We start from the raw sequence: 24,919 nt of genomic DNA, 5'->3' as shown, positions 1-24,919 counted from the left end.
GATTATAAAACAAAATTTTCAAAAATACGCTTTTGGAATAAATTGTTTTTTTTAATTTACGTTAACAATATATTAATCAAGATTCAAAACATAATTCTGCCTATCTCCATACCAGATTGAAAGTACCCGATCTCGTCCGATCTCGGAAGTCAAGCAATCTCGGGTTCAGTTAGTACTTGAATGGGTGACCGTCTGGGAATACTGAATGAGTTAGGCAATGATTATAAATCAAAATTTTCAAAAATACGCTTTTGGTATAAAATGATTTTTTTAATTTACGTTAACAATATATTAATCAAGATTCAAAACGTTATTCTGCCTACCTCCATACCAGATTGAAAGTACCCGATCTCGTTCGATCTCGGAAGTCAAGCAATCTCGGGTTCAGTTAGTACTTGAATGGGTGACCGTCTGGGAATACTGAATGAGTTAGGCAATGATTATAAAACAAAATTTTCAAAAATACGCTTTTGGTATAAAATGATTTTTTATTTTACGTTAACTATATATTAATCAAGATTCAAAACATAATTCTGCCTATCTCCATACCAGATTGAAAGTACCCGATCTCGTCCGATCTCGGAAGTCAAGCAATCTCGGGTTCAGTTAGTACTTGAATGGGTGACCGTCTGGGAATACTGAATGAGTTAGGCAATGATTATAAAACAAAATTTTCAAAAATACGCTTTTGGTAGGAAATGATTTTTTTAATTTACTTTAACAATATATTAATCAAGATTCAATACGTAATTCAGCCTATCTCCATACCAGATTGAAAGTACCCGATCTCGTCCGATCTCGGAAGTCAAGCAATCTCGGGTTCAGTTAGTACTTGAATGGGTGACCGTCTGGGAATACTGAATGAGTTAGGCAATGATTATAAAACAAAATTTTCAAAAATACGCTTTTGGTATAAAATGATTTTTTTAATTTACGTTAACAATATATTAATCAAGATTCAATACGTTATTCTGCCTATCTCCATACCAGATTGAAAGTACCCGATCTCGTCCGAGCTCGGAAGTCAAGCAATCTCGGGTTCAGTTAGTACTTGAATGGGTGACCGTCTGGGAATACTGAATGACTTAGGCAATGAATATAAAACAAAATTTTCAAAAATACGCTTTTGGTATAAAATGGTTTTTTTATTTTACGTTAACTATATATTAATCAAGATTCAAAACATAATTCTGCCTATCTCCATACCAGATTGAAAGTACCCGATCTCGTCCGATCTCGGAAGTCAAGCAATCTCGGGTTCAGTTAGTACTTGAATGGGTGACCGTCTGGGAATACTGAATGAGTTAGGCAATGATTATAAAACAAAATTTTCAAAAATACGCTTTTGGTATAAAATGATTTTTTTAATTTACGTTAACAATATATTAATCAAGATTCAAAACATAATTCTGCCTATCTCCATACCAGATTGAAAGTACCCGATCTCGTCCGATCTCGGAAGTCAAGCAATCTCGGGTTCAGTTAGTACTTGAATGGGTGACCGTCTGGGAATACTGAATGAGTTAGGCAATGATTATGAAAGTAAATTTTCAAAAATACGCTTTTGGTATAAAATGAATTTTTAATTTACGTTAACTATATATTAATCAAGATTCAAAACATAATTCTGCCTAACTACATACCAGATTGAAAGTACCCGATCTCGTCCGATCTCGGAAGTCAAGCAATCTCGGGTTCAGTTAGTACTTGAATGGGTGACCGTCTGGGAATACTGAATGAGTTAGGCAATAATTATGAAACAAAATTTTCAAAAATACGCTTTTGGTATAAAATGATTTTTTAATTTACGTTAACAACATATTAATCAAGATTCAAAACATAATTCTGCCTATCTACATACCAGATTGAAAGTACCCGATCTCGTCCGATCTCGGAAGTCAAGCAATCTCGGGTTCAGTTAGTACTTGAATGGGTGACCGTCTGGGAATACTGAATGAGTTAGGCAATGATTATAAAACAAAATTTTCAAAAATACGCTTTTGGTATGAAATGATTTTTTTAATTTACGTTAACAATATATTAATCAAGATTCAATACGTTATTCTGCCTATCTCCATACCAGATTGAAAGTACCCGATCTCGTCCGATCTCGGAAGTCAAGCAATCTCGGCTTCAGTTAGTACTTGAATGGGTGACCGTCTGGGAATACTGAATGAGTTAGGCAATGATTATGAAAGTAAATTTTCAAAAATACGCTTTTGGTATAAAATGAATTTTTAATTTACGTTAACTATATATTAATCAAGATTCAAAACATAATTCTGCCTAACTACATACCAGATTGAAAGTACCCGATCTCGTCCGATCTCGGAAGTCAAGCAATCTCGGGTTCAGTTAGTACTTGAATGGGTGACCGTCTGGGAATACTGAATGAGTTAGGCAATGATTATAAAACAAAATTTTCAAAAATACGCTTTTGGTAGGAAATGATTTTTTTAATTTACGTTAACAATATATTAATCAAGATTCAATACGTTATTCCGCCTATCTCCATACCAGATTGAAAGTACCCGATCTCGTCCGATCTCGGAAGTCAAGCAATCTCGGGTTCAGTTAGTACTTGAATGGGTGACCGTCTGGGAATACTGAATGAGTTAGGCAATGATTATAAAACAAAATTTTCAAAAATACGCTTTTGGTATAAAATGATTTTTTTAATTTACGTTAACAATATATTAATCAAGATTCAAAACATAATTCTGCCTATCTCCATACCAGATTGAAAGTACCCGATCTCGTCCGATCTCGGAAGTCAAGCAATCTCGGGTTCAGTTAGTACTTGAATGGGTGACCGTCTGGGAATACTGAATGAGTTAGGCAATGATTATAAAACAAAATTTTCAAAAATACGCTTTTGGTATAAAATGATTTTTTTAATTTACGTTAACAATATATTACTCAAGATTCAATACGTTATTCTGCCTACCTCCATACCAGATTGAAAGTACCCGATCTCGTCCGATCTCGGAAGTCAAGCAATCTCGGGTTCAGTTAGTACTTGAATGGGTGACCGTCTGGGAATACTGAATGAGTTAGGCAATGATTATAAAACAAAATATTCAAAAATACGCTTCTGGTAGGAAATGATTTTTTTAATTTACGTTAACAATATATTAATCAAGATTCAATACGTTATTCTGCCTATCTCCATACCAGATTGAAAGTACCCGATCTCGTCCGATCTCGGAAGTCAAGCAATCTCGGGTTCAGTTAGTACTTGAATGGGTGACCGTCTGGGAATACTGAATGAGTTAGGCAATGATTATGAAAGTAAATTTTCAAAAATACGCTTTTGGTATAATATGAATTTTTAATTTACGTTAACTATATATTAATCAAGATTCAAAACATAATTCTGCCTAACTACATACCAGATTGAAAGTACCCGATCTCGTCCGATCTCGGAAGTCAAGCAATCTCGGGTTCAGTTAGTACTTGAATGGGTGACCGTCTGGGAATACTGAATGAGTTAGGCAATAATTATAAAACAAAATTTTCAAAAATACGCTTTTGGTATAAAATGATTTTTTAATTTACGTTAACAACATATTAATCAAGATTCAAAACATAATTCTGCCTATCTCCATACCAGATTGAAAGTACCCGATCTCGTCCGATCTCGGAAGTCAAGCAATCTCGGGTTCAGTTAGTACTTGAATGGGTGACCGTCTGGGAATACTGAATGAGTTAGGCAATGATTATAAAACAAAATTTTCAAAAATACGCTTTTGGTATGAAATGATTATTTTAATTTACGTTAACAATATATTAATCAAGATTCAAAACATAATTCTGCCTATCTCCATACCAGATTGAAAGTACCCGATCTCGTCCGATCTCGGAAGTCAAGCAATCTCGGGTTCAGTTAGTACTTGAATGGGTGACCGTCTGGGAATACTGAATGAGTTAGGCAATGATTATAAAACAAAATTTTCAAAAATACGCTTTTGGTAGGAAATGATTTTTTTAATTTACGTTAACAATATATTAATCAAGATTCAATACGTTATTCTGCCTATCTCCATACCAGATTGAAAGTACCCGATCTCGTCCGATCTCGGAAGTCAAGCAATCTCGGCTTCAGTTAGTACTTGAATGGGTGACCGTCTGGGAATACTGAATGAGTTAGGCAATGATTATGAAAGTATATTTTCAAAAATACGCTTTTGGTATAAAATGAATTTTTAATTTACGTTAACTATATATTAATCAAGATTCAAAACATAATTCTGCCTAACTACATACCAGATTGAAAGTACCCGATCTCGTCCGATCTCGGAAGTCAAGCAATCTCGGGTTCAGTTAGTACTTGAATGGGTGACCGTCTGGGAATACTGAATGAGTTAGGCAATGATTATAAAACAAAATTTTCAAAAATACGATTTTGGTAGGAAATGATTTTTTTAATTTACGTTAACAATATATTAATCAAGATTCAATACGTTATTCCGCCTATCTCCATACCAGATTGAAAGTACCCGATCTCGTCCGATCTCGGAAGTCAAGCAATCTCGGGTTCAGTTAGTACTTGAATGGGTGACCGTCTGGGAATACTGAATGAGTTAGGCAATGATTATGAAAGTAAATTTTCAAAAATACGCTTTTGGTATAAAATGAATTTTTAATTTACGTTAACTATATATTAATCAAGATTCAAAACATAATTCTGCCTAACTACATACCAGATTGAAAGTACCCGATCTCGTCCGATCTCGGAAGTCAAGCAATCTCGGGTTCAGTTAGTACTTGAATGGGTGACCGTCTGGGAATACTGAATGAGTTAGGCAATGATTATAAAACAAAATTTTCAAAAATACGCTTTTGGTAGGAAATGAGTTTTTTAATTTACGTTAACAATATATTAATCAAGATTCAATACGTTATTCTGCCTATCTCCATACCAGATTGAAAGTACCCGATCTCGGAAGTCAAGCAATCTCGGGTTCAGTTAGTACTTGAATGGGTGACCGTCTGGGAATACTGAATGAGTTAGGCAATGATTATAAAACAAAATTTTCAAAAATACGCTTTTGGTAGGAAATGAGTTTTTTAATTTACGTTAACAATATATTAATCAAGATTCAATACGTTATTCTGCCTATCTCCATACCAGATTCAAAGTACCCGATCTCGTCCGATCTCGGAAGTCAAGCAATCTCGGGTTCAGTTAGTACTTGAATGGGTGACCGTCTGGGAATACTGAATGAGTTAGGCAATAATTATAAATCAAAATTTTCAAAAAGACGCTTTTGGTATAAAATGATTTTTTTTAATTTACGTTAACAATATATTAATCAAGATTCAAAACGTTATTCTGCCTACCTCCATACCAGATTGAAAGTACCCGATCTCGGAAGTCAAGCAATCTCGGGTTCAGTTAGTACTTGAATGGGTGACCGTCTGGGAATACTGAATGAGTTAGGCAATGATTATAAAACAAAATATTCAAAAATACGCTTTTGGTATAAAATGATTTTTTTAATTTACGTTAACAATATATTAATCAAGATTCAAAACATAATTCTGCCTATCTCCATACCAGATTGAAAGTACCCGATCTCGTCCAATCTCGGAAGTCAAGCAATCTCGGGTTCAGTTAGTACTTGAATGGGTGACCGTCTGGAAATACTGACTGAGTTAGGCAATGATTATAAAACAAAATTTTCAAAAATACGCTTTTGGTATAAAATGATTTTTTTAATTTACGTTAACAATATATTAATCAAGATTCAAAACGTTATTCTGCCTACCTCCATACCAGATTGAAAGTACCCGATCTCGTTCGATCTCGGAAGTCAAGCAATCTCGGGTTCAGTTAGTACTTGAATGGGTGGCCGTCTGGGAATACTGAATGAGTTAGGCAATGATTATAAAACAAAATTTTCAAAAATACGCTTTTGGTATAAAATGATTTTTCAATTTACCTTAACAATATATTAATCAAGATTCAAAACATTATTGTGCCTATCTCCATACCAGATTCAAAGTACCCGATCTCGTCCGATCTCGGAAGTCAAGCAATCTCGGGTTCAGTTAGTACTTGAATGGGTGACCGTCTGGGAATACTGAATGAGTTAGGCAATAATTATAAAACAAAATTTTCAAAAATACGCTTTTGGTATAAAATGATTTTTTTTAATTTACATTAACAATATGTTAATCAAGATTCAATACGTTATTCTGCCTATCTCCATACCAGATTGAAAGTACCCGATCTCGTCCGATCTCGGAAGTCAAGCAATCTCGGGTTCAGTTAGTACTTGAATGGGTGACCGTCTGGGAATACTGAATGAGTTAGGCAATGATTATAAAACAAAATTTTCAAAAATACGATTTTGGTATAAAATGATTTTTTTAATTTACGTTAACAATATATTAATCAAGATTCAAAACATAATTCTGCCTATCTCCATACCAGATTGAAAGTACCCGATCTCGTCCGATCTCGGAAGTCAAGCAATCTCGGGTTCAGTTAGTACTTGAATGGGTGACCGTCTGGGAATACTGAATGAGTTAGGCAATGATTATAAAACAAAATTTTCAAAAATACGCTTTTGGTATAAAATGATTTTTTAATTTACCTTAACAATATATTAATCAAGATTCAAAACATTATTGTGCCTATCTCCATACCAGATTCAAAGTACCCGATCTCGTCCGATCTCGGAAGTCAAGCAATCTCGGGTTCAGTTAGTACTTGAATGGGTGACCGTCTAGGAATACTGAATGAGTTAGGCAATGATTATAAAACAAAATTTTCAAAAATACGCTTTTGGTAGGAAATGATTTTTTTAATTTACGTTAACAATATATTAATCAAGATTCAATACGTTATTCTGCCTATCTCCATACCAGATTGAAAGTACCCGATCTCGGAAGTCAAGCAATCTCGGGTTCAGTTAGTACTTGAATGGGTGACCGTCTGGGAATACTGAATGAGTTAGGCAATGATTATAAAACAAAATTTTCAAAAATACGCTTTTGGTATAAAATGATTTTTTTAATTTACGTTAACTATATATTAATCAAGATTCAAAACATAATTCTGCCTATCTCCATACCAGATTGAAAGTACCCGATCTCGGAAGTCAAGCAATCTCGGGTTCAGTTAGTACTTGAATGGGTGACCGTCTGGGAATACTGAATGAGTTAGGCAAGGATTATAAAACAAAATTTTCAAAAATACGCTTTTGGTAGGAAATGATTTTTTTTAATTTACGTTAACAATATATTAATCAAGATTCAATACGTTACTCTGCCTATCTCCATACCAGATTGAAAGTACCCGATCTCGTCCGATCTCGGAAGTCAAGCAATCTCGGGTTCAGTTAGTACTTGAATGGGTGACCGTCTGGGAATACTGAATGAGTTAGGCAATGATTATAAAACAAAATTTTCAAAAATACGCTTTTGGTAGGAAATGATTTTTTTAATTTACGTTAACAATATATTAATCAAGATTCAATACGTTATTCTGCCTATCTCCATACCAGATTGAAAGTACCCGATCTCGTCCGATCTCGGAAGTCAAGCAATCTCGGGTTCAGTTAGTACTTGAATGGGTGACCGTCTGGGAATACTGAATGAGTTAGGCAATGATTATGAAAGTAAATTTTCAAAAATCCGCTTTTGGTATAGAATGAATTTTTAATTTACGTTAACTATATATTAATCAAGATTCAAAACATAATTCTGCCTAACTACATACCAGATTGAAAGTACCCGATCTCGTCCGATCTCGGAAGTCAAGCAATCTCGGGTTCAGTTAGTACTTGAATGGGTGACCGTCTGGGAATACTGAATGAGTTAGGCAATAATTATAAATCAAAATTTTCAAAAATACGCTTTTGGTATAAAATGATTTTTTTTAATTTACATTAACAATATGTTAATCAAGATTCAATACGTTATTCTGCCTATCTCCATACCAGATTGAAAGTACCCGATCTCGGAAGTCAAGCAATCTCGGGTTCAGTTAGTACTTGAATGGGTGACCGTCTGGGAATACTGAATGAGTTAGGCAATGATTATAAAACAAAATTTTCAAAAATACGATTTTGGTATAAAATGATTTTTTTAATTTACGTTAACAATATATTAATCAAGATTCAAAACATAATTCTGCCTATCTCCATACCAGATTGAAAGTACCCGATCTCGTCCGATCTCGGAAGTCAAGCAATCTCGGGTTCAGTTAGTACTTGAATGGGTGACCGTCTGGGAATACTGAATGAGTTAGGCAATGATTATAAAACAAAATTTTCAAAAATACGCTTTTGGTATAAAATGATTTTTTAATTTACCTTAACAATATATTAATCAAGATTCAAAACATAATTCTGTCTATCTCCATACCAGTTTGAAAGTACCCGATCTCGTCCGATCTCGGAAGTCAAGCAATCTCGGGTTCAGTTAGTACATGAATGGGTGACCGTCTGGGAATACTGAATGAGTTAGGCAATGATTACAAAACAAAATTTTCAAAAATACGCTTTTGGTAGGAAATGATTTTTCTAATTTACGTTAACAATATATTAATCAAGATTCAATACGTTATTCTGCCTATCTCCATACCAGATTGAAAGTACCCGATCTCGTCCGATCTCGGAAGTCAAGCAATCTCGGGTTCAGTTAGTACTTGAATGGGTGACCGTCTGGGATACTGAATGAGTTAGGCAATGATTATAAAACAAAATTTTCAAAAATACGCTTTTGGTAGGAAATGATTTTTTTTAATTTACGTTAACAATATATTAATCAAGATTCAATACGTTACTCTGCCTATCTCCTATGTACTGGTGAGAAACACTTTTTGCTGGAAACAATTTTCCGGAAACAAAACAATACGTTTTACAAAAATTGTTTCTTACTTGGTTTTTGATTTTTTTTCTTTTACCGTTACATGGCAGCATGGAGCTATAAATGAAAAAATGATATAAATTTTTGAACTTTTCTCCTTAACTGCATCGACCATAATACGATGTGTAATATAAAGTAATCGTCATAATCGACTGAGTTTATGAATTGAACTACCCTCCACCTCCCTTAAAGAATTCTCGGATTTGTATTTCTATGTACAGACAAATTATCCCACGCCACATTGATTTTTTTCAATTTTAATTTATGTACATAAATAAAATCACAATTTTAAAGAAGAAATCAGTAAAAACGAATCGGAATATTCAACATGTATTTATCTAATACAGAAACTACCAAATCAAATTACAATAAAAGAAGAAATTGATAAAAACCAATTGTTTTTCTATGTATAAAAAAATTATTATTCGCCACATTTGAATTTAAAAAATAAAATTTTGCCAAACTAATCTATGTACATAAAAAATCACAGTTTAAAGAAAGAATTTGTAATATCAAAATAGAAATTTATTGGTAATATCAAAGTAGAATTTTCAACTATTATCTAATTTAGAAACACTAACAAATCACAAGTCAAATCACAATACGGAAAGAAATAAAAAAATTATTATTCGCCACATTTGAATTTAAAAAAGAAAACTTTGCCAAATTAATCTATGTACATAAAAAATCACAATTTGAAGAAAGAATTGGTAATATCAAAATAGAAATTTATTGGTAATATCAAAATGGAATTTTCAACTATTATCTATTTTAGAAACACTAACAAATCATTAAGTCAAATCACAATACGGAAAGAAATTGATAAATTATATATCAAGTGGGGTAATAAAAACAATGGGGTACTTGGGGTAAAAAAGGACAACCACCCCCCTAGCCTGCTAAAAATAGTTTTATCGCAAACAGCTTTTGTGGGTAAAAACTATATTAATTTAGCGTATTTTTTATCCTAACTTTCATTCTAAGTGGTAATTATATTTTCAGTATGACACAAATTAGTAAATCAAACAAAAAATTGACAATTTTTTTTATGGGGTTTGCTAAGAGCATTTTTTTGTCTGAAGGCTGTTCATGATAAACCTTATATGAATGCAGTTATTTGCTATGTATTAAAGTACCTTGCTTCTGATATATTTTAATTTTTGCAAACATTTCATACATATATACACATTATTCATATTATATTTTTTGCACTATTTCTCTTGATTTTTTTAGCCCAAAATTGCCGTATTGGAAGGGTAAAAAAATGTTTTTTTCTGTTTTAGTTTTTTTTAACCCAACAGGTCAGTTTTATTATGTTGCTAAATTTAGTTTAGAATAAGTTAAATGGTCATATTTTAAAATTTGTAAAAAATGGATCTTTAATTTCTTTTAATTGGCTTCTTGATTTTTGTTTCACAAAATTTTCTCTCTGTTCTTTTTTTGTTCGTTGCCGCAAGAGCCAATGGTCTGTGTACTTCAATAATTTTTTAAATTCAGCGGAATGAAAATTCTCATGCTGTGTCTCTACAAACTGTATGAAATTTTTCAATGTACAAAGATAAGAGTATTTTGTGCCATCCGCACCTTCTCCGGTTAGGGTACTTTGTATATTATGGTAAATTATTCCTGGTGATTTTAAGTCTGCTTCACACGTGATTATTTTACTCAATTGATTAACATAGGTTTTTGCTGATTCTTTCGTGGTTGGGTTTCTTTTTGCAACACCCAATTCTACCAACTCTTGTTGATAATGAGATAAGACAACTTCCAAATTATACAGCTCCCCCCCTTTTTTTTAAACTGCATTTAATTTTAAATAATAGTATCAAAAACAGATATTTTACAGCTTGGCCTATATTTTCTAAGGATGTAGTTTAGGTTAAGACTGTTTAGTTACAGGTCATTTTTATGATTATATTGCTGAATTTAGTTTAAATTAAGTCAGATGTCATTTAGAACGTCATTTAGTTGAATTAAATGTAATCCTTCGGTTACTTCTTGTGCTTTATATAGGTTATGAAACTTACGAGCTTTGTTTTTAGTCTAATAAATGTTATTTGTGGGTAAGCTTATGTTTAAAAGGAAGTAGTTCAGTAAAAATGATAAATTGTAAGAGAAGCATTAGTTCAAGGCTGTTAGAAATGCGTTAGTTTTGATATTTATGAGACAAAATAGACCGCATAATGCATATTGCATAAGTAATAAGTTGTCTGATTAATATTTGTATTATTACCTTGTTTTTGCATTGTTAATTTGTTCTTTTAATTAAGTTTAGTTGCTTTTTAAAACATTGTTTTTTATTGCCCGCAAATGTTTTTTTATCCCAAAAGTCAGGAACATAAAAAAAACAGTACAAGATTTCGAATAAAATTTTAAACAATCATAGAAATCCCACAATCTTTTATAGGCATGTGTGATAAATATTATTCCTAAACACTAACAAAAATTTTTTTAATGCTGAAAATTTGTGAATTTTGTCTTATATTACCCCAATTGATGATTATTAAAAAACTTCAGAATTCTCTAGAATTTTCATAGAAAAAGTCCATTCTTTTTTTTGAACAACTTTTCCTCTTTTTTCTTGGTGACTCTTTCATCGTGTCCGTGTCCGAATGCACAATGCAGCGTTTTTGAGGTGACCCTTTAAAAAACAGCACCATTGTGACAACAATTAAGAAGAACATGAAATGCTAACCAAACAAATATTTAAACCATGTTAAACATACTTCTGTAAATAGCTATACAATATTTCTTACATGTGAAAATAGGTATTTACTTTATCCTCTGACCTCTTCAAGTGTCATATTTCATACAAAACATACACCTCAAGCCTTATATAACTTTTATACATGCAAAAAAACTTCAGACGACCCGTTAAGGGCAGTTAACTGCAAAATAAAGCCTCGAATCCTTTATTTAATGGTTAAAAAGTGAGTATGTGACAACAGTGCCATACAAAAAAATATTATATGAACAAAACTTACAAGACAATGGAACTCTTTTGGCAGGATAAAACAAGTTATCATCCCATCTTGCTTTGCACTCTTCTTCCATACAAACGTCCTCAAAACATTTAAGTCGTTTTCTGTCTTTAGTTTTTAAATCTCTCAAACGATATACATCTTTAGGTTCAGCATCGTCCAAAAATACCACTCGTATAAACTTTGCAGGAATGGTAACATTGTCTAAATAAAATAATTTTGTAAGGTATCAACTGAAAAGCATCAACAACACAAAATAATACAAAAATAACTTAAAAAAGAATATGGTTTTGAATGAAAAAATGTTTAAACATACACTAAGCAATTTAAGATTATCTGTACACAAATTCAAAAGTGTAGTTGGTTATTAAGTAAACACTTACCTTGGTCTGTAATTGAGTTGAAGTAAGACTGAACAGGAACATTTGAACATTGCATATCAGCTTCAATAGGTTCGGTATCCGAAGAGGAGCACCCCACATCACCTGGTGCTACATCTGAAGAGGAGCACCCCACATCACCTGGTGCTACATCTGAAGAGGAGCACCCCACATCACCTGGTGCTACATCTGAAGAGGAGCACCCCACATCACCTGGTGCTACATCCGAAGAGGAGCACCCCACATCACTTGGTGCTACATCCGAAGAGGAGCACTCCACATCACCTGGTGCTACATCCGAAGAGGAGCACCCCACATCACCTGGTGCTACATCCGAAGAGGAGCACCCCACATCACCTGGTGCTACATCCGAAGAGGAGCACCCCACATCACCTGGTGCTACATCCGAAGAGGAGCACCCCACATCACATGGTTCTACATCCGAAGATGAAGGCTTATGACCAGTTGTAATTTCGATTGAAGACTTTTCTGTTGATAAACGAAGTTATTACATTTGTCATTAATTAATCAAAACATAGTGGTTATTATTATTATAGAAGAATAAGTTAAAAAACTGACAGAGACATGTACATTAATCTAAACCTGAGAACTGCTGAAAAACTAACCTGTAGCAATTGTTTGCAAAGTCATTCTTGCCTTTTCTACTAACTGGTGTGGATCTGATATATCATAAACTTTTTCAGCGATAGCTATTGAATGTCCTTTTGACCTCGCTACTGCCACCTGAACATCTTTCGGGAGTTGGCTAACACCACGTGTAATTAACTTTCTAACTGCAGTCACACTGATGACTGACCCGAACACCAGTTGGCATCTTTTTCTCCAGATACTGTTGAATTCGGAAGCGGACATCTTTTCTCTGTCACTTATAAATGATGGAAAAGCTTTTAATTTATTTGAATAGGACGTTCCTTTCCATGAATGTCCTGATGCAGCTTTTAAGTCATTAAGCTCCAATTCAGAAAGGACAAGGCAACCATGTTGTGCCTTTTCCTTTTGGTCTTTTACGTAAATACTAAAATTTCCCATATCTGTTTTTTGAGCATTATTTAGTTCGTCAAGTGTTAGTCCAGTCAGTACAGATGATCTGCAGCCAGATTTGCACACTACTCTTAAAAAGATATCAGAGCACAGGTGTTTGACGCCTTCTGGCGTTGGTTTGGGATCTTCTCGAATACTTTGCATGACTTCTTTAAATTTCTTTTCATATTTTAAAATTTGTAAAAATGGATCTTTAATTTCTTTTAATTGGCTTCTTGATTTTTGTTTCACAAAATTTTCTCTCTGTTCTTTTTTTGTTCGTTGCCGCAAGAGCCAATGGTCTGTGTACTTCAATAATTTTTTAAATTCAGCGGAATGAAAATTCTCATGCTGTGTCTCTACAAACTGTATGAAATTTTTCAATGTACAAAGATAAGAGTATTTTGTGCCATCCGCACCTTCTCCGGTTAGGGTACTTTGTATATTATGGTAAATTATTCCTGGTGATTTTAAGTCTGCTTCACACGTGATTATTTTACTTAATTGATTAACATAGGTTTTTGCTGATTCTTTCGTGGTTGGGTTTCTTTTTGCAACACCCAATTCTACCAACTCTTGTTGATAATGAGATAAGACAGTTTCCAAATTGTACAGCTCCCCCCCTTCTTTTAAACTGCATTTAATTTCAAATAGTCTAAAACTGTCAGCTCTTACATCTACTTCTTTATGATTGTATAGACAATGTAGTTTGATAGACTTTACTACTCGGTGACAGAGAATGCATGAATAGCCTGTATAGTTTTTATATTCTCCAGAACTTTCTTGCTTTAACTTGTTGTCATACAGCATGGCTGTCTTATCAAGATTTGAATGGTGTAATCTGTGGTGTGTTGTGACATTCACAAATTTCATGGAACAATAGGGGCACTGACGAAACTTTCTATATTTAAGTATTTGTTACTAATATTACATGAATAGTTTCAAAACTACACTTTACCTTCCGGATTTAGAAACTCTTTCTTGATTACCTTTGGTACTAAATTTGCACCTAGAAAATAACAAAATATAGCATTAGTTATATATGTACATACATTATCATGATACCATCAAAATAATACATATAGTCAAATACAAAAAAATAATATATATAGATAATAAATATTTAATAATAATATATATAATATATAAGAAACAATATATTAAATTTGAAATGAAATCAGACGAACCTTGGAGTCTTTGTCTTGGTTTTCCCATTGTCCCTCCCAGAAATCACTCTTAAACACAATGAAACATTACTAGTTACATTAGTGGAGACACTAAATTAATTGTAAAAAATACTCTAAATTTTAGGCTGTTTTTGAAATGATGTCAAAATAAACGAAGCAGTGCTAATTTTACTATTTTAGTTCATAATATATATATATATATATATTTGAATTCATAAACAAAATTCTTAAAGTATAGAAAACCATACTTCTCCAAGCGGCCTGTGAGCGAGTCCAACTGATTTTTAATCTCTTGTAAGCTTCTGAAATCATAAAAAAAAACAATTACATTATTATCTTAAATAAAATTGTTTAACCAAAAATCTACCTAATGTATGATTAAATGTTAATTTACATACGACCCAGCCCAACGTCACGTCAGGAAACGGCGCTTGTGTCCGCCATTACGGAGCCCACAGAGCGTGAATCGCCTATACAAATGCATGGTCGGCGTGTGTTTATTTGGTTCTTGTAAGCGATACAACGCTAGAAAACACGTATAGCGGTTGTTTTAACATTTAAAATATAATTTCTAATATAAATCTTGTTATATAATATTAAATCTAAGAATTAATGTGGAGTAAATTAGTATTTTGACTGGTTTTCAGCGTACAGTGTGGTTTAACAGGATACTTTACGTTGGCGATTAATACTAGCAGCAATCAGCTTAGTTTACATAATAGTATATGATCATACCTACGAATCTACAGAACCATTATATACTACATTTATAATCCAACATGAGTGGACATGCAGCTCCAAACTGCTTTTAAGTACTAGCAGATAAGGTGTTTGCGTTTTCCGATTTCATAAAGACCCGGAACGCAGAAAAGGTAGCTTATTAATTCAAGCAGAGGACCAAAAATGGTAACTCAATATTGTTTTCCTCAATGTCACTTCGATATTAGGCAAATTTTATAAAGATACCTTAAGTTTCGTTGCCGGGTATACGTGTTAAGTTTGTGAGCCAAAAAGTAAAATCACGGCAATTTACATGCAAAACTGCAGCTAGATACACCAGTATATGTTAATGTTATGCGTTTTTGTTTGTATTTTTATATTTTAAACATGTTCTTTTATGTTTTTGGTTGGTATACTTGATATTTTCTGTTTTTTTACTCTTTAATCGATTGAGTGTTCAATAGAATTTGATTCTTTATGTGAGGTTTATTATTGTGATAAGATATAACATTAGTAGAAAGCCATTTTTACGCGCAGAAGAGCTTGGTTCTTAAAAATCGCAATATTTAGACGAAAAACAGCACCCAGCAATGATAAAATGCTATGCCGTGGGCTCCGTAATGGCTGCGACTATGACGTCACAGACGCGAGGACAATGGATAACAAGACTCGTTGTTTTACAATCCGTTTCCTAACTTGGTCAATACTAACTTTGCCCCAGCCTATTAAATAGGAGCTGACAAATGTTACTTCGATTTAAATATGATCAAGTAAAAATATTTTTAGCAATACAAAAACAGACGAGAGTCTCTGGCTGCTGTCAAAACCTGGGAACATGTTTTCGATACGATCAATTGTTACGTCACATGCCCTATTGCAGCGTAACTATTTATTATGACGTTTAAAAATATAACAATCGGGAGGTATGTGCTCACTGCTCAACCAACTGCGAAATCAAAACATCCTGTATCAATAATTTATCACATAAAGTAGAATAGATATTGATGTGAACAACCAATAAAACATTTTTATTGCATAGGACAGTGATTGTGGTGAATTTAAAATGATATTACATTTATTAAAACGACGTATCAAATCGGCAGAAACAAATGAAAAGTTTTACGCACGTTCATCGTGGATTAAAAATGTAACGATGATTACGTCATAATGCCTTTGATAAACTATTAAAATTTAAGAAAACAATTGTGGTTTATGTGCTTCTATATTTCGTATAATTGTTTTATTCCCGACATATTTTAAGCCAGCAACCAAGAATAGTTTAAACTTTGAATGCAGGTATATTGCGTGTATGTGATTTTTAATTGGTGCAAATATAAGAGCGAGGAGCGACGCTATCAGTAAATTGGAATCAACGCAAATTGTAATACATTATTACAAAGTATCTTCCCGGCCGAGCTTGGACAGAAGCCAAAAAACATCGTTTGTTGGCACCGCACGAGAACCAGAGTTTCATTACGTCATTTTTCACGAGAATAAATTCACAACGATTGCTTCGGTTGATAAGTGTTAAATGTATGCTACCGCATGCGTCTTCCTTTATTTCCTACGCCGGCGCAGAGCGTAAAAATGTGACGCTCATACACATGGCGCCCTCCATAACAGAGGGGGGCGCCATGCTCATACACGATGTTTCGATCTCGTGGTTGGTTGGACAGTGGGCACATTCGTCCCGATTGTTACGTAATGAAACGTCATAGTTAATAGTTATGTTGCAATAAGACATGTGGCGTAAAAATTAAGCGCAAAATGACCAAATTGCAGCACGGCAATGTTTGTTACTCGAGCGAATTCGTTAGCTGATAATTACGAACACGCGACGAACATAAAATATTAGATCGCAGCTTTAACAACCGTTTCTATCGCACAGGCGCCCGAACTAGACTGTGGTGATGGTTAGTAATACGCTTTATAACAAGATTTGGTTGCTTGGGTGACAGACGCACGTAAAACATAACACGTCCGGATTTTAAATAAAATTAAACGATCACCGTCCGGATTTACAACTTTTACAATCCTGCAGGACTTTAATTATAAAACTAATAAAAAATTATCAAATACATAATCATAACAAACTAGCAAGTCATGTTCTATTACGACACCATTAAAGTATGCCAGATATTAAGATTTTTAAAATGGTACTGTTTTGGTTGGTTTATTAATAATTATTATTACATGTAAGGTCTAGGGAATTGAGGACTACCTCTGCATAAATGAGACATTTTCCTGTAACGAATGTAATTAGGAAGAAAAATTTACAACACATAATATGTTAAAACACACTACAAACTTAGAATTATATAAACACACAGTTTGAACGAATATTTAAGAAGCAAAAATTAAGTTGAAGTACTTTCAGTCACTTTAAAAAAGTAGTTTTTTTTTAGTAAAGTGGGGTAATGAAAAACAATGGGGTAATTGGGGTAAGAAAGGACAACCCCCCTAGCCCACTAAAAAAATCATTTTATCGCAAACGGCTTTTGTGGGTAAAAAGGACATTTATTTGGCTTATTTTTTATCCTAACATTCATTCTAGGTGGTAATTATTTTTTCGGTAAAACACAAATTAATAAATCAAACAATAAATTGACAAAAACAACTTTTTATGGGGTTTGCTAAACTTTTTTTTGTGAGAAAGCCTTTCATGATAAACTTATTATGAATGCAGGTATGTGCTACATATTTAAGTACCTTGCTGCTGGTATATTTTAATTTCAAATTTTACGAACATTTCATACTTTTTTCTCTTGTTTTTATTTTACCCCAAAATTGTGGGGTAAAAATTATGGGAAGGGGTAAAAAAACTGTTTTTTGTTTATTTTACACCAACCAATATTAACTTGGTGATAAAATTAATTTTAATGTTATGTATGTATATTATTTTAATTTAATTAATAGTTTAATTGATTTTAAAGGTAATCAAGTATCAAAAACAGATATTTTACAGCTTTGCCTACATTTTCTGATGGTGTAGTTTATGTTTTACGTTAAGCCTATTCAGTTTCAGTAAAAATGATAAATTGTAAAAGAAAAGCTTTAGAAAAAGGCTGTTAAAAGTGTGTAGGAGATATTTTGATTTTGTGGAAAAAAGAGGAAAAGTTGATGTTTTTGAGAAAATATAGACTGCATAATACTTAAGTTGTAAGAATTATATTTGTATTATTGCCCTGTACTTCAATTATTATTATTTTTTTTTTTGATTAAGTTAAGTTGCCTTTAAAACCATTGTTTTTATTGCCCCGCAAATGTTTTTTTTACCCCAAAGCCAGGGGAATAAAAAAACAGCACAAAATTTCGAATAAAATTTCAAGTAATCATAGAAATCCTACAATCTTTTTTGGACATCAAGGTATGATGGATACTGTTCCTCCAGACTAAAAATATTTTATTTTTATTTATTACTTTGGGGGAAAATCGAAAGTTTATATTTTCTGTTTTTTATTACCCCACTTGACTATATATTAGATTTAGAACATAAAAAAATATATATAATACTTGTCCAAGCGTCTTGTAAGCCCGTCCAATTGATCTTTAACTTCTTTAAAGCTTCTGAAATCACAAATGTAAAAATGAATCTTGTACTTACACTAAAGTTTATTGGGGCTTAACCTCTAAGTTATCCAAATGAAGTGGGAAGTCGAATAATGCATATCAGATATCACATTAATCAGATTTTCATGCAGCTTAAATATTTGCTTAAGGTTATTTGGATTTTTAGCAAAGAAAATATGTTTAAATGAGAGACCGACCGATATCAACTTTTTCCACCGATACCGATTAACTTAATTGTATAGGCCTATAAATGTATTATTAATTAATATTTTAGATCATGAATTTGCTGTGTGTGTTCATTTTACAGTACAAATGCTCTCTATCGTCATTAACCATGATATGAGGTGTATAATGAATTATTTGCAAATATGGTTATACATAAATACAAACCTTGAGTCTGAAGAAGCACTAGTATCTGCATTGTTATAATCAGTGCAAAGAAAAAGATCCTCCTCACTGCAATAAAAAGGTATATGTCTAATACAGTTATAGTATATATATATATATATATATATATATATATATATATATATATATATTATTAGAATGAATCTAAACATACATCCTATCAATGTTTAGTTTGTTTTTCCTCCATAGAAAGAAAACAATACTACATTAACAGTTAACAAAAGCCCAGAACTTTAAATAGCACCCAATATCAAACAGACAAACTAATTATTTATTGATTAATGTAGTAAATGGTACTCAATGAATGAAAATATTTAAAACAATTTAAGTTCTTACCAATCAAAAGGTGATAAAAACGAGTCCGTATCACTAAAAATAAAACAAATTAAAAATAGAAGAGGTGTATAATGGTAAACATTTTATTAATCCTACAATTAGCTTAATGTTCAAATCATGAACAGACAATAATGTTTGATATAGTCCAGCACTCCAACAAACTAATTAAATATATATATACAGTGCTGCGATTCGTTGCCAGGTGTCGCCGGGCGCAAATTTCGACATCCAAATTCTCACTTAATCATTCTGACGTCATAATACGTCACATCAGTGCCGGATTTAGAGGGGCTGTTTGGTGTTTGAACACCCGCCTCAGAAATATTATACATATTTTCGTTTACGCAGCTCTAAACGAATGAATCTAAACATACATCCTATCAATGTTTAGTTTGTTTTTCCTCCATAGAAAGAAAACAATACTACATTAACAGTTAACAAAAGCCCAAAACTTTAAATAGCACCCAATATCAAATAGACAAACTAATTATTTATTGATTAATGTAGTAAATGGTACTCAATGAATGAAAATATTTAAAACAATTTAAGTTCTTACCAATCAAAAGGTGATAAAAACGAGTCCGTATCACTAAAAATAAAACAAATTAAAAATAGAAGAGGTGTATAATGGTAAACATTTTATTAATCATACAATTAGCTTAATGTTCAAATCATGAACAGCCAATAATGTTTGATATAGTCCAGCACTCCAACAAACTAATTAAATATATATATACAGTGCTGCGATTCGTTGCCAGGTGTCGCCGGGCGCAAATTTCGACATCCAAATTCTGGCGAGACACTTAATCATTCTGACGTCATAATACGTCACATCAGTGCCGGATTTAGAGGGGCTGTTTGGTGTTTGAACACCCGCCTCAGAAATATTATACATATTTTCGTTTACGCAGCTCTAAACGAATAACTGCGTGCGTCAAAGTAACGATCGTTTGAAGTTGATTTAAAATTCTGTGACTTAAAATCAACTACAATACGACTGCTTTTAATATATGTGACAGATTGCGCAAGTTATTTCAATCGTTATCTATATTATCATATATACATGCTGACGAAAAGATCACTCGTCTCCCTAGTCACAGGAACGGTAAATCGACAAAGGAAATGCGACAAAATTTACAAACGGGCATACATTAATTTGATATTTTATTGGGTATATTTTTATGGGGTTTGCTAAACTTTTTTTGTGAGAAGGCCTTTCGTGATAAACCTTATATGAATGCAGTTATTTGTAACATATTTAAGTACCTTGCTGCTGGTATATTTTAATTTTAAATTTTTCGAACTTTTTATACTTTTTTTCTTGTTTTTTTTTACCTCAAAATTGTCTTATGGAAAGGGGAAAAAACTGTTTTTTTTTTGTTTTTTTTTACCCCAACCAATATTAACTTTGTGATAAAATTGATTTTAAAGTTATGTATGCAGATTGTTTTCATTTAATTAAAGATAATTAAGTATCAAAAAACAAATATTTTACAGCTTTGTCTACATTTTCTGATGATGTAGTTTACGTTTTAGATTGAGACTGTTCAGTTACAGTTTCAGGTAATTTTTATGATTGTGTTGCAGGATTTAGTTGAGATTATGTCGAGAAGTCATTCAGATTCTCCCAAAAACTTTTTCACTTAGTTAAATCAAACTTTTTCACTTAAATCTTAAATAAATAAATCTTAGTTAAATTATGAACTTTGTTTTCAGTCTAAAAAAATGGTATTTGTGGGTAAGCTTATGATTAAAGGAAGTAGTTATAAATTATAAAAGAAAAGCATTAAAACAAGGCTGTTAAATGTGTGTAGGAGATATTTTGCTTTTGTGGAAAAAAGAGGAAAAGTTGATGTTTTTGAGAAAATATAGACTACATAATGCATAAGTTGTAAGACTTCTATTTGTATTATTGCCCTGTACTTCCACTGTAAATATTTTTTCTTTTAATTAAGTTAAGTTGCCTTTGAAACCATTGTTTTTTATTGCCCCGCAAATGTTTTTTTAAATAATCATAGAAATCCTACAATCTTTTCTGGACATCAATGATCAAGGTATGATAAATATTGTTCCTCCAGACTAAACATTATTTTTGTTTATTATTTTGGGAGAGAATCGAATGTTTTCTGTTTTTTATTACACTTGAAAATACTTATTATATGTATACGTAAGCTAAAAAGGTAATTACCGCTTACCGCACATTGTGTATCCCAGAGCAGGAATACACAATGTCTCGTTGACCGCGAGCGAGCATACCACATACACAGTGAATGTTCAATTTTATAATTTTTTTACAATGTCAATGTTACCTCTTATTCACTACCCAGTCGCGCCCGATTGTCAAAAAAGAAACACTCTGTTTCTTCTTAAAATGTGCCAGTGTCTGCTAGCGATACGTATTATTTTGACGTTGAAATTTCTAAAAGTGTACGCAGAAAAAAATCTTTCGTGGCACAGAGTATCGATCCAAAAATATGCCCGCCCATCTGTCGCAATGGTTTTTATCAAGTTTAGTTTATTTCTACATAGAAGGGAATGACATGCCGATTATTTGCAACACAATAGCAGTTCAATTATAAATCAATTGTTTTCAACATAATTACAATTTACACGATTGTTATTTTCCGCTCTCGCATGCAACATTATATCAACAGCATAAGGCTCGGCACTCGGCCCAATTTTCAACATAGTGCCAAAAAATGATACGCTCGGGCACGAGCTTTTTAGTTTGGGCTCAGCTCGGCACATCCCCATCAAATACCAATAGAGAAGAATCAATGTTTCTTTTTTATTATATAGATTAACATAAAAAACTCACCTATCACTACTCTCACTGCTGACAATCTCCCTAATATTAAATAATGTCATTATATGCATCGTTGTACTGGATATTAATTAGCAATTATATATATGTACATAGTTTATTGTATCTGTAGCATAGTTGTTTATGATTTAGTGGCATGTTTATAATATTAATATCGGATAAGAATATTAAAAACATATAAATATATAAACTATTTTAAGTGTTTTTTTTCCTTTACATTAAGGAGGCTGTTTTATAAACACAGTAAAAATTTTAACAAATCGATTCTATATTTCATGTTGAAAAAGCCGTTTGAACTGGAAAAATCATGCTTGCCATCACAAGTTTGCTATAGGAACAGATTGGTCCACACGACTAACATAATTCCCCAAATTTTAAAAAGCATTGTAAATGTATTAAACTTACATAATATTCTGATGAAGATGGTCTATCAATGATCCTAAATTGAATTATATCTGCACTGTAAAGTAGAAATTAAGTGGTTAAGAACAGGAAAAACGTAAACTAATGTAATAATTCAAGCCTCGTCCCTATATACAAGCACTGTTAAATATATAATTTCAAAACACGCACACGTGAATAACACATATATATATATATATATATACTGAATTTACCTTCCGCCAAGTATTGTAATTTTTCCACTAAAATACGATCACTTCAGATATGCTGAAAAATTAATTCTTGTTTTTAAAATTCTAAAACGTGGTCTGTAAGAACTAATTAATTTTTAACATTAACAGCTCAGGGAAAATATCACGTGACTGTGAACGTGCGGTATGATTGGTTAAATGTTTACAGTAAAATGGCGGACAAAAAGCTCAACCAATTAGAGAAGAAGGCAGAAGGAACCTGACAGTTACGTTTCTCTCCTATTCTTTTCTTTTTATGGGACTTAATTAAAGCCACGAACAAGATCGATAAAGCGTGACCGATAAAATAAAAGATACGGGAAAGATTTCTCTTTTGCTCTTTGAGAAAAAGAGCAAAAGAGAAGTGGGAACAGGATACAAGTTGTATAGTGTTTTTTAATGACTACCACCACGATCCAGTCTGATAAGAGATTTTGGTTATTAAAACACAACTAAAACTGCAGCAGTAACAATTAATTGACACATATATGATTGCCTCTAGTAAGCGCAATTGATATTCAATGTAATTCTTTTTAAATTGAAACCATGTTTCGATTTAATCGAAGAAATATTTGAACAACACAACTTGGTTCATTGTTTGAAATTTTTTCTTAAGCGAGATTTTGTGGCAGTCTAACCTGGAGAAAATACAACACGAATAAAATGCATTTACTGAATAGGTTGTAATATTTTTATATCACACGTTGTTTTAAACAAAAATACATTATTAGCATGGAAATGTAGCGGCCCGTCGTAGTATTACGTCACACAAATTCTGTTGTCCCCAATATTGACCTCAATGTTTGACGTCGCGCGCTAACTTTCCGTTAATGCGGCGGATGCACCCTGCGGTTAACCGAGTTAGCGCCGATGCTCCCAATTGTAACCTCATTCATTATAACCTCGTTATCGCCATTTATCACGTCGATTCGTCTGACAAAACAATATTATATATAATCGACATAAAGTTACAAAGTATACGATGTTAAATTTCGTGTTTCCATATATGGCTATTTTTACCCATATAATACACATGAAAATGGTCCATGTTTACAAAAACACGAACGTTAATTTTATAATTCATATTTACATTTTAAATTAAATGGTATATAAAGAATTATTTTTTACACGATGAAAGTTCTAATAATATAAATAGATGCGACAATTCAAAATTGTGGCGTAAGCGACGTAGCAGCACGTTTCACAAGTTGGCGACAAATCAATACGATTATTAAATCTTAAACAATAATTAAGCGTGATTACGTAAACCTATTTATGACGTTTTTATATGTTCATTCTTCATTAACTATGCTATTAGTAATTATACCGATAAAGAATTAACATATCATCGTGGATGCCAGCGTTTTAATAATTAAAAATATCGATTATATTTTAAAACTTGTAATCGTGATGTAATTGAAATATTTAAATGACCTATATACTTCTTGCAAATATTTCATTTAGCAAACTGCATACATTTCTTATATAAAATGTTTAAATCTTGAAATGTAAATTAAATTGAGGTTTTTCATTTACTGATAGAGGTTTAAATATTAAAAGTGGGTGACACGTGATAACTTAGGCTAATCATAAATTTTACCACTTTTACACCACAGCAGGTTTATTATAAATCAAGACGGTAGCACCTGAAATTTCATGCTATATAAATATTTTGTGTAATACTACAATTCATTTAATAAACATTAGACTAAATCGGTATTTTCGTTTCTACAAACAAAATATTACGTTTCTGTAGAAACGAATTATTGTCACAGAAACGAATTTAGCAACATTTTTGTTTCTCAAAACGAAATATTTTGTTTCTGTAGAAACGAAAACAAAAAATTGCAATAGACGCAAAACAATATTATATATAATCGACATAAAGTTGCTTAAAGGAAGCATACGATGTTAAATTTCGTGTTTCCATATATGGCTATTTTTACCCATATAATACACA

General features: G+C 32.3%; 1 protein-coding gene, 16 non-coding genes and 24 pseudogenes across 18 annotated transcripts; 40 read left to right on the top strand and 1 right to left on the bottom strand.

The window, feature by feature from the left end:
* Window positions 1–98: 98 nt before the first annotated feature.
* On the top strand, window positions 99–217 carry LOC149722600 (5S ribosomal RNA). Its single transcript, XR_016387280.1, has one exon. It is a non-coding gene; the product is annotated as a 5S ribosomal RNA (ribosomal RNA).
* Window positions 218–317: 100 nt separating this feature from the next.
* LOC149722599 (5S ribosomal RNA) lies at window positions 318–436 on the top strand (annotated as a pseudogene).
* A 99-nt stretch (window positions 437–535) lies between these two features.
* LOC149722598 (5S ribosomal RNA) lies at window positions 536–654 on the top strand. Its single transcript, XR_016387278.1, has one exon. It is a non-coding gene; the product is annotated as a 5S ribosomal RNA (ribosomal RNA).
* Window positions 655–754: 100 nt separating this feature from the next.
* Window positions 755–873, top strand: LOC149722597 (5S ribosomal RNA). Its single transcript, XR_016387277.1, has one exon. It is a non-coding gene; the product is annotated as a 5S ribosomal RNA (ribosomal RNA).
* A 100-nt stretch (window positions 874–973) lies between these two features.
* Window positions 974–1,092, top strand: LOC149722596 (5S ribosomal RNA; annotated as a pseudogene).
* Window positions 1,093–1,192: 100 nt separating this feature from the next.
* On the top strand, window positions 1,193–1,311 carry LOC149722595 (5S ribosomal RNA). The gene has a single exon (XR_016387276.1). It is a non-coding gene; the product is annotated as a 5S ribosomal RNA (ribosomal RNA).
* A 100-nt stretch (window positions 1,312–1,411) lies between these two features.
* LOC149722594 (5S ribosomal RNA) lies at window positions 1,412–1,530 on the top strand. Its single transcript, XR_016387275.1, has one exon. It is a non-coding gene; the product is annotated as a 5S ribosomal RNA (ribosomal RNA).
* A 99-nt stretch (window positions 1,531–1,629) lies between these two features.
* LOC149722593 (5S ribosomal RNA) lies at window positions 1,630–1,748 on the top strand (annotated as a pseudogene).
* Window positions 1,749–1,847: 99 nt separating this feature from the next.
* On the top strand, window positions 1,848–1,966 carry LOC149722592 (5S ribosomal RNA; annotated as a pseudogene).
* A 100-nt stretch (window positions 1,967–2,066) lies between these two features.
* Window positions 2,067–2,185, top strand: LOC149722591 (5S ribosomal RNA; annotated as a pseudogene).
* Window positions 2,186–2,284: 99 nt separating this feature from the next.
* On the top strand, window positions 2,285–2,403 carry LOC149722590 (5S ribosomal RNA; annotated as a pseudogene).
* Window positions 2,404–2,503: 100 nt separating this feature from the next.
* Window positions 2,504–2,622, top strand: LOC149722589 (5S ribosomal RNA). Its single transcript, XR_016387274.1, has one exon. It is a non-coding gene; the product is annotated as a 5S ribosomal RNA (ribosomal RNA).
* A 100-nt stretch (window positions 2,623–2,722) lies between these two features.
* Window positions 2,723–2,841, top strand: LOC149722588 (5S ribosomal RNA). Its single transcript, XR_016387273.1, has one exon. It is a non-coding gene; the product is annotated as a 5S ribosomal RNA (ribosomal RNA).
* A 100-nt stretch (window positions 2,842–2,941) lies between these two features.
* Window positions 2,942–3,060, top strand: LOC149722587 (5S ribosomal RNA; annotated as a pseudogene).
* Window positions 3,061–3,160: 100 nt separating this feature from the next.
* LOC149722586 (5S ribosomal RNA) lies at window positions 3,161–3,279 on the top strand. Its single transcript, XR_016387272.1, has one exon. It is a non-coding gene; the product is annotated as a 5S ribosomal RNA (ribosomal RNA).
* A 99-nt stretch (window positions 3,280–3,378) lies between these two features.
* LOC149722585 (5S ribosomal RNA) lies at window positions 3,379–3,497 on the top strand (annotated as a pseudogene).
* A 99-nt stretch (window positions 3,498–3,596) lies between these two features.
* LOC149722584 (5S ribosomal RNA) lies at window positions 3,597–3,715 on the top strand. Its single transcript, XR_016387271.1, has one exon. It is a non-coding gene; the product is annotated as a 5S ribosomal RNA (ribosomal RNA).
* A 100-nt stretch (window positions 3,716–3,815) lies between these two features.
* LOC149722583 (5S ribosomal RNA) lies at window positions 3,816–3,934 on the top strand. The gene has a single exon (XR_016387270.1). It is a non-coding gene; the product is annotated as a 5S ribosomal RNA (ribosomal RNA).
* Window positions 3,935–4,034: 100 nt separating this feature from the next.
* LOC149722582 (5S ribosomal RNA) lies at window positions 4,035–4,153 on the top strand (annotated as a pseudogene).
* Window positions 4,154–4,252: 99 nt separating this feature from the next.
* On the top strand, window positions 4,253–4,371 carry LOC149722581 (5S ribosomal RNA; annotated as a pseudogene).
* Window positions 4,372–4,471: 100 nt separating this feature from the next.
* On the top strand, window positions 4,472–4,590 carry LOC149722580 (5S ribosomal RNA). The gene has a single exon (XR_016387269.1). It is a non-coding gene; the product is annotated as a 5S ribosomal RNA (ribosomal RNA).
* A 99-nt stretch (window positions 4,591–4,689) lies between these two features.
* On the top strand, window positions 4,690–4,808 carry LOC149722579 (5S ribosomal RNA; annotated as a pseudogene).
* Window positions 4,809–4,908: 100 nt separating this feature from the next.
* On the top strand, window positions 4,909–5,017 carry LOC149722578 (5S ribosomal RNA; annotated as a pseudogene).
* A 100-nt stretch (window positions 5,018–5,117) lies between these two features.
* On the top strand, window positions 5,118–5,236 carry LOC149722577 (5S ribosomal RNA; annotated as a pseudogene).
* A 101-nt stretch (window positions 5,237–5,337) lies between these two features.
* On the top strand, window positions 5,338–5,446 carry LOC149722576 (5S ribosomal RNA; annotated as a pseudogene).
* Window positions 5,447–5,546: 100 nt separating this feature from the next.
* LOC149722575 (5S ribosomal RNA) lies at window positions 5,547–5,665 on the top strand (annotated as a pseudogene).
* Window positions 5,666–5,765: 100 nt separating this feature from the next.
* LOC149722574 (5S ribosomal RNA) lies at window positions 5,766–5,884 on the top strand (annotated as a pseudogene).
* A 99-nt stretch (window positions 5,885–5,983) lies between these two features.
* LOC149722573 (5S ribosomal RNA) lies at window positions 5,984–6,102 on the top strand (annotated as a pseudogene).
* A 101-nt stretch (window positions 6,103–6,203) lies between these two features.
* LOC149722572 (5S ribosomal RNA) lies at window positions 6,204–6,322 on the top strand. The gene has a single exon (XR_016387267.1). It is a non-coding gene; the product is annotated as a 5S ribosomal RNA (ribosomal RNA).
* A 100-nt stretch (window positions 6,323–6,422) lies between these two features.
* LOC149722571 (5S ribosomal RNA) lies at window positions 6,423–6,541 on the top strand. Its single transcript, XR_016387266.1, has one exon. It is a non-coding gene; the product is annotated as a 5S ribosomal RNA (ribosomal RNA).
* Window positions 6,542–6,640: 99 nt separating this feature from the next.
* Window positions 6,641–6,759, top strand: LOC149722570 (5S ribosomal RNA; annotated as a pseudogene).
* A 100-nt stretch (window positions 6,760–6,859) lies between these two features.
* Window positions 6,860–6,968, top strand: LOC149722569 (5S ribosomal RNA; annotated as a pseudogene).
* A 100-nt stretch (window positions 6,969–7,068) lies between these two features.
* On the top strand, window positions 7,069–7,177 carry LOC149722568 (5S ribosomal RNA; annotated as a pseudogene).
* A 101-nt stretch (window positions 7,178–7,278) lies between these two features.
* On the top strand, window positions 7,279–7,397 carry LOC149722567 (5S ribosomal RNA). Its single transcript, XR_016387265.1, has one exon. It is a non-coding gene; the product is annotated as a 5S ribosomal RNA (ribosomal RNA).
* A 100-nt stretch (window positions 7,398–7,497) lies between these two features.
* Window positions 7,498–7,616, top strand: LOC149722566 (5S ribosomal RNA). The gene has a single exon (XR_016387264.1). It is a non-coding gene; the product is annotated as a 5S ribosomal RNA (ribosomal RNA).
* A 99-nt stretch (window positions 7,617–7,715) lies between these two features.
* Window positions 7,716–7,834, top strand: LOC149722565 (5S ribosomal RNA; annotated as a pseudogene).
* Window positions 7,835–7,935: 101 nt separating this feature from the next.
* Window positions 7,936–8,044, top strand: LOC149722564 (5S ribosomal RNA; annotated as a pseudogene).
* Window positions 8,045–8,144: 100 nt separating this feature from the next.
* Window positions 8,145–8,263, top strand: LOC149722563 (5S ribosomal RNA). The gene has a single exon (XR_016387263.1). It is a non-coding gene; the product is annotated as a 5S ribosomal RNA (ribosomal RNA).
* A 99-nt stretch (window positions 8,264–8,362) lies between these two features.
* On the top strand, window positions 8,363–8,481 carry LOC149722562 (5S ribosomal RNA; annotated as a pseudogene).
* A 100-nt stretch (window positions 8,482–8,581) lies between these two features.
* On the top strand, window positions 8,582–8,699 carry LOC149722561 (5S ribosomal RNA; annotated as a pseudogene).
* A 270-nt stretch (window positions 8,700–8,969) lies between these two features.
* Window positions 8,970–24,055, bottom strand: LOC149722560 (uncharacterized). Of its 2 annotated transcripts, XM_089893749.1 has the most exons (14): window positions 22,945–24,043; window positions 22,733–22,787; window positions 22,322–22,351; window positions 20,060–20,092; window positions 19,504–19,536; window positions 19,150–19,215; window positions 18,703–18,756; window positions 14,718–14,771; window positions 14,470–14,517; window positions 14,241–14,291; window positions 12,868–14,183; window positions 12,245–12,730; window positions 11,865–12,065; window positions 8,970–11,521 (listed from the first exon to the last, which is right to left on the bottom strand). In XM_089893749.1, coding segments are annotated over exons 2-14 (2,502 nt in total). In that variant the 5' UTR covers window positions 22,735–22,787; window positions 22,945–24,043; the 3' UTR covers window positions 8,970–11,393. The 2 variants fall into 2 exon arrangements, with proteins under 2 accessions (XP_089749875.1, XP_089749876.1); XM_089893750.1 differs by lacking the exon at window positions 19,504–19,536 and having other exon boundaries at window positions 22,945–24,055.
* Window positions 24,056–24,919: the final 864 nt, after the last annotated feature.

The sequence above is a fragment of the Ciona robusta genome, unplaced genomic scaffold, assembly GCF_009617815.1.
Source record: "Ciona robusta unplaced genomic scaffold, ASM961781v2 AP042767.1".
Classification (NCBI taxonomy): Eukaryota; Metazoa; Chordata; class Ascidiacea; order Phlebobranchia; family Cionidae; genus Ciona; species Ciona robusta.
Note: the sequence above shows the minus strand (reverse complement) of the source record. Positions and strands in the feature narration are given on the sequence as shown.

Coding starts and splice junctions, on each gene's coding strand:
- LOC149722560 (XM_089893749.1), bottom strand. Junction 18,757..19,149: donor AGTGCTTCTTCAGACTCAAG/GTTTGTATTTAT, acceptor TTGTGATTTCAG/AAGCTTTAAAGAAGTTAAAG. Junction 12,066..12,244: donor CAACTCAATTACAGACCAAG/GTAAGTGTTTAC, acceptor TATTTTATTTAG/ACAATGTTACCATTCCTGCA.